The 10350-nt window shown below is 34.4% G+C and overlaps 1 protein-coding gene across 3 annotated transcripts in view; it reads left to right on the forward strand.

The window, feature by feature from the left end:
* TNPO1 (transportin 1) overlaps positions 1–10350 on the forward strand; it is a 92688-nt gene that overhangs the window by 10952 nt on the left and 71386 nt on the right. Inside the window, exon 2 of one of the 3 annotated variants that reach the window (XM_019665064.1) lies at positions 1151–1209. The exons of the other annotated variants lie outside the window; for them this stretch is intronic. Within the exon in view, the coding sequence (XP_019520609.1) occupies positions 1195–1209 (15 nt within the window). The 5' untranslated portion in view covers positions 1151–1194. The remainder of the gene's footprint in view (positions 1–1150; positions 1210–10350) is intronic. 3 annotated transcript variants of the gene reach the window in all.

Genomic DNA, 10350 nt, shown 5'->3' on the forward strand with positions numbered 1-10350 from the left:
TGAAGAACAAAACGACAGCAACTTGTCTGTTCCCCTTCCCCTAATTCCCCAGCACTGTTCCCATCCCCCCAATTACCCAATTAAAAAAAAAAATCTAAAACAGGACCATATTAAGCAACTTGGTCTTTATTAAAAAAAAAAAATCTAAAACAGGACCATATTAAGCAACTTGGTCTTTATTAAAAAAAAAAATTGTAATAGTCAATATATACTGATAATAAAAGATGAATGCAAGTCATGTATACATTTTTTTTACATCCCCAGGATATAGATAAGAAGCAATGATCCTTATATCAAAAGGGTGATTTTAAATTTCTAGATCTGCATTATAACTCTTTGTAATGATGAATCAGGGTTTAATATATCACCCTGATGAGCATTAGGAAAGAAGGAAGAGCAAGAAAAGTGAATATATTTAAACTTTATATGTAAAATTTACCAGACTTTTGCAAAAATGATGTTCTCAGAGTTACTGATGTTGATTGTTTAGAAAGTTAAATAAAATACTTGGATTTATTCTTCTGTGGTAGAGTTTAGTTGGCAGTACATGAACATGGTCTGAAGGGTCCTGATCTGTTTCACAAAGTATGTTTCATTTCATAAAATGCTGCTTGTCAAACCTTTATTAGAAAATATTATAAGACTTAATTTAGGAAAAGAGTGTTCAACAGTGAACTGTTGAAACCACAGGTGCTCTAGAGCAGGAATTAGAATTCTCCATTAAATTTTTAGTTAAACAATGTTTTACACAGTGTTCTGTTAAACACAGTTTTTAGGGAATAATGGGTAAAAACTTCCTTTGGGTAGAAACCCAAGTTATGATGAAAATTTTTCTTAACATTTTCAATTAAAGATTGTTCTTAATATTGAACGTGACTTCTGTAAGAAGTAACCTAAGCCTGGCACATTACTGTGGCCTTCCTTTCACAGGAGCCCAAGTATTTGCTGAGAGAATCAAGTGACATGTAGCTCTCACTTAGGTAATCTAGTAGTCCCAGAACTACACTTGAACAATGGAGTTGAATACAAGGTACCCTGAAGGCTTGGAGAATTTCAGTAGCAAGTATAAAGAAAAGAAGCAAGGCTGGCTTTTATATGTGGAATTTGACCAGATGCATTATTTACCGTCAACTAAATGTTTTACTTCTAGAAGCTGAAAGGACCGTGGTCTTCAGTGGCTTTACAGATGAGGAAATGAACCAAATAAGTGTGAGTGGTCTGTGCAGGATTGCCCATCCAGCTATTTTGGGTGCAGGGAAGAAGAGAGACAGCCCCAGCCCTCTCACACTCCTTTTTGCTGATCTTATTTTGGCTCTTCATGGCACAGAAGACTTAAAGACCCATAGTCAGAGGCAGTTTGTCCTAAATCCCTATGAAGTTACACTGGGCATGTCAGCTCCAAAAAGGCTATGGCTGTGAGTGCAAACAAGTCTCTGCATTGCCTCCCCTGATAATACCCTTCCTCTGGCCTGACACCTGTCCCCCTCCTCCCTAAGTCAAGAATGAAACTGGAGAAACTGAAAACAGGTAGGAGATTTTTCTGGAGTCTTATGAGCTCAGAATCAAGAGACCGGTATAGTAGTTTAAGATTTAATGTAGGTATTTGATGGGGAAGCTTAAATAAATGGTAGAGGCCTAAAAATGAAAAGACTAATAAAAATCCTAGCTTTATTTTAACTTTACATCCTAGTGGTCTAATGGGTTTTGTTTTGGTGTTGGTACTTGCTGATCAGGTACACAGCAGGCAATTTTTATTTGTAAAACAATCTACATATTCACACTCCATTGAGATTCTAGTAGAACTTAAATCGCTCAGCAGCCAGAAAAAAATTATGATTTCAGGTAAAATTGTCATTTTCTAGTTCTGGGTGTTATAAACTCATATACATCTCAGATGCTTTTGAGTCACGTTCATCAAATGCCTAGCCACATGTTGAATTGTCGAATTTAATAAGATCAAGAAATTTTAGAAATTTCCTAGTTCATCCCTCTCACTCCAGACTTTTACTGTATTTGTAGTTTCCAGCTATAAAATTCTGCATATACAAGTACTTAATAAATGTTTGCTTATTGATTTAACTTCTGGAGTTCATTCTAGAATACGCATGGTACTCCTGTAAGAATATATAATGAAAGTTGACAGGAGACTGTATTTTATTAACTGTTTATAATATGGATTAGCTGCTATATTAATTTTTTTTAATTGAAATATTTCATGTGACTCAAGACAAAGATTTGCTTTCTGTATCTCCAACCCTATCCAGGAAGATAATTAGGAAAATTTATTTTATAATGAATTTATTTTTCTTTCTAAGAATCAGTTTAGTGTAATGTAAATAGTGTGTGCTTTTAAGGCAGTTAATTAAACTCCTATGTCTACAAATTATAAGTGTACCTCATAGACTAAATAGGCACACAGAACTATATATACCATTGGTTTCAAGTTAAGATAATTTGTAGACATATATTTTCTTTCCATCTCTCCTTAGTTATTGTATTAGCTTCCTTAGGCAGAAAAATATACTAAGAATTCATTGACAATTCTAATATAATTTTTTATCTTAAACAGTTTCCATTTACTATTTTCTAAATATCTTAATTTTACATTACTTAAATGATTTCTGGATTATTTTCTTAACAAGTAAAATAGTACATGACACAAATGATTGATTAGCAAAATGAAAAGTTCTGAAACTCTACCCTTTTTCAGTTCAGTATATGCTAAATGATAAATTTAGATTATTTGTGGTATGCTCATTTCTGCAGTTGGAATTTTCTTATTCATTAGTAATTCTTGCTTAAAATATTTATAGTTATGATGCTTGAGGGAATATATAGAACTTGTTACTACAGAAGTCTTAAGAACCATTGTAGAAAAATTGTAGACCCTCTTCTCTAAGCTAAAATTCATCTTAATTTGCTATTGGCTTTTACCTTTTTGTGGGATTTTTTTTTCCTTCTAGTTCAGCATATGGTTTAACTGAGCTATTTTGATGTTTTTTTCTTAAGTGATATTTCTGGAATTATACATCAATGTTTCAAAACAATAGGAAATTGGTGAGAGATGCTTAAAATTTTTCTACGTTAAAGAAAATTGTGGTATTGTTTTAAATTTTGTAGTCTTACTGTATCTGTATATCTTTAGTATTTAATTTAAACATTTAAATAAGTCTTAACATTAATTTGATATAACATTAAAAATTATTTTCATACATATAAAGTATTAAAATCATAATAAAAAAACTAGTCACAAGGGTAGAATCTATAATAATTCCCATTTTTTAAGTAAAAGTGAAACTTCTGTTCTCTAATTATTAGGACAGCCTTTCTCTGACACCAGGTCTCTGGGATTATAAAATAACTTTTCTGGTATAATTCTTCTGCTTTGAGTCAGTTTTTTTTCCATTACTATAAAGATTTTTTTTTTAATTTTCAATATTCATATTATTGTGTCTATTCATTTTAATGGCATAATCTGAGCAAAAGTTTCTACAAGTACATCAATTTTCTACAACTAAAACTTAACCCTTTAAGTACCTGTAAGAATTTTCACAAAAAAACTATATTTCACACTTTCTTACCTTCTTAAAAAGTAAAAAAGAAAAGGGGGCCGGCCGAGTGGCTCAGTTGGTTAAGAGCTCGCTCAAGAGTTTGAGCTCTGAGCAACAGCGGTTCGAGTCCACCCCGAGCTGAGCNCATTGCAGCATGGCTTACAATGGCCAAGATGTGGAGGCAGCCTGGGTGTGAGTTGATGGGTGATTGAATAAAGAGTAGGAGGTACAAGGGCCGGCCGAATGGCTCAGTTGGTTAAGAGCTCGCTCAAGAGTTTGAGCTCTGAGCAACAGCGGTTCGAGTCCACCCCGAGCTGAGCAGCCGCTGAGCTGCCAACAGGTAGCAGGATGGCTCAGCTAAAAAAAAAAAGTGTAATTTAAGCTTTTTGATGACTCTGTCATTATTATGAATAGCAAGCATTGTACCATAATATAGTAAATTCTCTGGGGTCTTTTGTTTTGCCCTATTTATGACTTCAATTATAGTTGGAGATTTTTTTATTATTATTATAAAAGTAACATAACTACAGTATTGAAAATTTTTTAAAGAGAACAGTAAAAAGGACCCATTATCTTAACACCCTAATATATTGCTAGTTTTTCATTATTTCCTTCTAGTCTTTTTCGTTTAACAATTCTGTCTTTGTCGTCTACATATTTTTTCTTGTTTGTAATTGTTTTCTATATACAACTTATAATCTTTTTTTTTTACTTTCTAATCATAAACATTTCCCATGTCATAACCGAAATTAACCATCTGTTTTAATGGCTGCATAATAGCCCAGCAGTTGACTGTTGTGTTAGTTACCCATATGTTTATTGTTGTATTAGCAATAAACTGGGATAAAATCTTTTAAAATAATGCTTTCTTTTCTGTATTTAGAATTCTTAGGATACAGTCTCAGAAATGTAATCATGAGGACAAAGGGTCTGGAAATGTGTATGGCTCTTAATATAGATTGCTGAGCTGATTTCCAATAGGTTGTATTAGTTTATACTACTGTCAGTAATTTGTCAAAGTTGATTCATCATATCTTTAACCATGTCAGATACTATTGTTATAAAATTATCTTTGCTAATTAGTCTGAAAACATCACTTCATTATTGCACTTATTGATTACTAGTAAGGTTCAGCATTTTTCTGTGTTTGTTTACTGTCGTGTTTCCTCTTGTGAATTTTTTTCATGTGTTATCTACTGGTTCTAAATTAGTTTTCCAGATAAGTATAAAGTTATTATATCTTGTATCATCTAACTTTGTATTGTCATAATATTGTATACTAGGAGCTCCCTTTTATATTTGTTCAAATAAAGCGTATGTTTGTCCACCAAATCTGTAAATAGTGGTGCCTCCTGGAAATGCGTGATAAGAGATGTAGGTCCTTTGCGATATGGACTGAGTTTGGGAAACAAGTATTACCTGAAAGCTGGCATCATAGGGAGGATAAATTACTACTGTTTCTACATTTCCCACTGGTATAAAGTGTTAATAAAATGAGTATTGCGAGGTGTTTTGGTTTTGTTTTTGTTTTTCCCTTGAGGCAGCAGGGGTAGCGATTGCCAGTGCTCAGCACCAAAATAGTATAACTTGGAAAAGGCATGGGAAGGGAGAGGAGGGTGGAAGTAGATGGGTAAGGAATTCTGTAAAGAAGGTACAAGCCTTGAACTGGCAGCTGGCTTTATTCTTGGATTTTCTCTATTCTTCCTACTCGGTTTACTCTCCACCCGCCTGGGTATACTCATTATACTCAGTACCTCTCAGAGACTTCCATGTCAGCTCTCAAATTTACTCTGGTGTTCAATCTAAGGAAATTGATTCTGTGGTAGCCGTCAGCCTTAATTGTACCAACTCCACAGTTCCTAGACAACTCCCCAAAATGTTCAATTCCTTCCACACGTTTTGGGAATAGTTTGTTTATTTTTATTTATATATATATAAAATCATGTGATTACATATGTAAATAGTTATTTAGTATTTCTATTCTGATTAAGCCTTTTGGGTTTCAAGGAAGAGCAACTCATTTAGATCACCTCAAGAGAAAGGGATAGGTTTAAGTAATTTGTGGAAACAGCCATCAGGAAGCAAAGCAGCTCCCAGGAGCAGTTACTGTCACTCTGGTGGACCATGTAATCTTGCCCAGAGCTTCCTTGCTTCTCACAGTGCTGGTCCATTCTCCTTTCTTTTTGTTTAGAACTTCTGCCGCTATATAATTTTGGCTTGCATTTGGAATCTCATGATGACATATGCATACCACATCATGACCTTTTAGCTTCTGCTTTAAGAGCCGGTAAATGGTACATGATCCTAGTACATCCGGATCATATTCCCGAGAAAGGAAATCCAATTGATTTAGCTAATCATTTTGTGTCATGATTCATCATATGGAGAGTCATGTGCCCAACCTTGATTTAATAATTGTATTTAGGAAATGGGCTACAAAGCATCAACCTTGCCGTTAGACTCATCACTTAAACATGGGCTGTAGGCTACCTCGTGCTCTTTAGAAAAGGCCTTTGGGTTTACTGCTAGATACCTATCAGAAAATCATGCACTATACTAAAAATAGAAATCAAATTCTTCCCCTTCATTAATTTATAATGTTGATTTCTAGGTCTTTATTTCCCCATTTATTTTAAATAAGAGGATTGGATAGGTATTGTCTAATTCTATTTTCATTCTGAAGATAAGATGTTATGACTGATAATTTTTAAAAAAGATGTTATGACTGCTATTCTCTAATTACAGTTAAAGTTTACATTGATAAATTCCATTTTTATGGGGTGGGGGGATGGATGGTGATAGGACATGATAACTCATTATCTCTATTTGTAAGAGGACAATAAACTTTTTAACCCAAAATTCAGCTTTAAAGCTATATCCTTATAAACAGAACACTTTTTTTGTGTGCATAGTAGACTAGTGGTATCCTTTGTGTGCACATTTCCTTACCATTTCATATTTCATTCGAGGTTTTATATTCATTAATTTTTTTTATGCCTCGGTCTTAGTTGAGTCTTATTGTTCCTTTGTCACAGTAATAAAAAAATAGACTTGAACACTCATAGACTATGTGCTGTTGTTATTATACTAAATAAACTGTTAGTTGTATAGTGCTGTCTATCATAGAACATTATTTCTTGCTATATTTTTTTTCCATTTGTGGACTATCTCTATAGAAATTACTTTGCGGTATTCTTTTTCTATCTTTTTGCATACTGTGAGTACTAGCCCCAATCAGCTACTTAGTTTTCACATTTAAAACATTTTTACAGACTGATTACATTCATATCTGATTTAATATTTACCACTTGATTTCTGATACTTTGTTCCTCTTAGTCCTCCTATATATATATTTTTCTATTTCTTTAGAATATTATCTCACTTAAATGACAGATCAAACAGCCCATTTTGTTGCATATTTTTTGACCATACAAAAATAATTTAAGAAATCTTCCTCTTAACTCTATCTGATGATACAAAATGCCATCATTAAATCTGGGTTTTAATGATCATTTCAGCGGGTGATGGGTGAAAGTGAGGGGCATGAACATGAAGTACTTACTATTGCAGCACTTTGTATTCTCATTTAATCTTCTCATCAACCCCATTTCACAGATAACTAAACTGTGGCTTAGAATGTTAATCCACTGTCCTAAAACCTAAATTGAGAGAACTGGGATTTGAACCCATGTATGGATAACTTTGGAACCCATACTTCCTCTACTCTATCTTCCTGCTTATCAACAATAAATCGTGTACAACAATATTCAGCTCAGGATCTAAAATTGTAAAAATTGATTTTTTTTAATGTTTTTTCTTCTGTGTCTATCTTCCTACAACTGAAATTTGAACGTGTGAGTGAGATTTCAAAGAACAAGGGAAAGATTAGTAAAAGCTAATGATAATCAGCCTGCTGACCACTTCCATTTACCCTCTTTCTATTCTGTCGAAACTACTCTGACCGTTTTCAAATTCAGCCCTTGCCAGTGAACATAGTGCTATGTTTCTTTTTCTTTTTACATTGAAAATGTGAAATATTGAATCAACACGTTACACTTTAACAATCAAGGATAGTTTTGGACATGAATTAGAAATTCCTAGGGCCCTCACTCTTCAGAATTTTAGGAGCAATCTAACTACAATGAAACAGTATACTTGTAGTCACAAAAATGATCTATAATGGCTGTCTTCATTTGTTATCTAATTTTTCAAAAAAATTATCATCTTAGCCCCTTTTCAACTCTACAGGCATGTCTCACTTTATAAACATGTAAAGTATATTCTAAGATATTGATTCACGCCCTTTATTGACTTACTTTATAATTTCAGATATGTTACATGGAAAATATTTGGCTGTTTGCACCATAGATTATTTTACCAGATCCTTAAGATTAGTTAGTAAGTGCAGCTATAATCAGTAGCTTGCCTGGTACTGATACATTTTTAATCATTCAAAATCAGCATTTTACCAAGAGCTATCATAATCTTGCTAGAGAACATAAAGATTTGTCTCCATCTTGCATGTATGTCCACACAAACCATCGTTAAACGAACAATTAGAGAATCCAGAAATAAATCCACATAAATATGGACAGATAATTTTCGACAAAGAAGCCAAAAACATACAATGGAGAAAAGACAGCCTCTTCAATAAATGGTGCTGGGAGTATTGGAAAGCCACATGAAAAAGAATGAAACTGGACTGCTATCTGTGACCATGTACCAAAATCAACTCAAAATGGATCAAAGACCTAAACTTAAAACCTGAAACAATAAACTGCATAGAAGAAAACATAGGTACTAAACTAATGGACCTTGGGTTCAAATAGCATTTTATGAATTTGACCTCAAAGGCAAGGGAAGTAAAAGCTAAAATGAATGAATGTTACTATATCAAACTAAAAAGCTTCTGCACAGCAAAAGAAACCATCGACAAACTAAAGACGCAACCAACCAAATGGGAGAAGATTTTTGCAAACAATGCCTCCGATTAGGGGCTAATATCCAAAATATATAAGGGGCTCATACAACTCAACAACAAAAAAACAAGCAATCCAGTTAAAAAATGGGCAGAGGACCTGAATAGGCATTTCTCCAAAGAGGACATACAGATGGCCAATAGACATAAAAAATGTTCAACACCACTAATCATCAGAGAAATGCAAATAAAAACCAAAATGAGATGTCACCTCACACCAGTTAGCATGGCTATCATCAACAAGACAAATAATAGCAAGTATTGGAGAGGCTGTGGAGAAAAAGGAACCCTCATACACTGTTGGTGGGAACGCAGATTGGTGCAGCCGCTATGGAAGGCAGTGTGGCGATTCCTCAAAAAATTAAGAATAGGAACCGGCCAAGTGGCTCAGTTGGTTAAGAGTTGGCAGAAGAGCACGAGCTCTGAGCAGCAGAGCCATCAGTTCGATTCCCACATGGGCCAGTGACGCTGTGCCCGAGCTGAGCTGTCGCTGAGCTGCCAACAGGTGGCAGGATGGCTCAGCTGGTGTAACAACAAGATTGCCTGTTGATGGTGGGCTATGCCCACCTGCAACTAAGACTGAACTCAGCACTTTGAGCTGAGCTTGCCTCCTGGATGGCTCAGTGGATAGGCCTTGCGTTCTTAACAACAAGTTTGGTTCGACTTCCGCATGGGATGGTAGCTATGCCCACCCGCAACTAAGATTGAACACAGCACCTTGAGCTTAGAGGCCACGAGCTGCCGACAGGAAGCCTGATGGTGACTGACGCCCTCCACAACAAAGATTGAAGAACAACAACTTGGCTGGTCCCCTTCCCCAATTCTCCAACACTGTTCCCCTCCCCGAATTCCCCAATAAAATCTTAAAAAAAAAAAAGAATAGAATTACCATATGACCCAGCAATCCCTCTCGTGGGTATCTACCCAAAAAACCTGAAAACATTTATCCATAAAGATATATGTGCTCTGATGTTTATTGCAGCTTTATTTACGGTGGCCAAGACATGGAAACAACCCAAGTGTCCTTCAATAGATGATTGGATAAAGTTGTGGTATATATACACAATGGAATACTATTCTGCCATAAGAAAAGATGAAAGAGTGCCATTTACAACAACATGGATGGATTTTGAGATTATGCTAAGCGAAATAAGTCAGACAGAAAAAGTCAAGAACCATATGATTTCACTGATATGTGGGATATAAAACTGAAAACAACAAAAGAACAAGAAAAACAAATGAAGAAACAAAACTCATAGACACAGACAATAGTTTAAGGTAAGGAGAGAGGGGGTGGTAGATGAGGGTAAAGGGAATCAAATATATGGTAATGGAAAGAGAACTGATTCTGGGTGGTGAACACACAATGTGATATATAAATGAGGTATTACAGAATTCTACACCTGAAATCTATGTAACTGCTAACAATTGTCACTCCAATAAACTTTAATTTAAAAAGAAAAAAAAGAAAGTAGAGGAGGGGAGGAAATGAACCTCTGTCCCTCTATACTAAATAATCAAACAGTGTAGAACACTTTGTTCTACAAAAAGTGTTACTTTAAGAAAAACTACTCTCTTAATTGATCTGTGAATTAAAGAAGCAGTTTGGAATAGAAGAAAATTGGACCAGGAATAGGAAGACATACATTGCAACCAAACTTTTTTTTTTTTTTGAGAAGTAGTAAAACTTTTTTTTCTTCTTAAAATATTTTTTCACCTTTATTGAGATATAATTGACATGTACTGTTATGTAAGTTTAAGATGGACAACATGATTTGATATATATATATATATATATATATATATATATATATATATATG

The sequence above is a fragment of the Hipposideros armiger genome, unplaced genomic scaffold (genome assembly GCF_001890085.2).
Source record: "Hipposideros armiger isolate ML-2016 unplaced genomic scaffold, ASM189008v1 scaffold_432, whole genome shotgun sequence".
Lineage (NCBI taxonomy): Eukaryota > Metazoa > Chordata > Mammalia > Chiroptera > Hipposideridae > Hipposideros > Hipposideros armiger.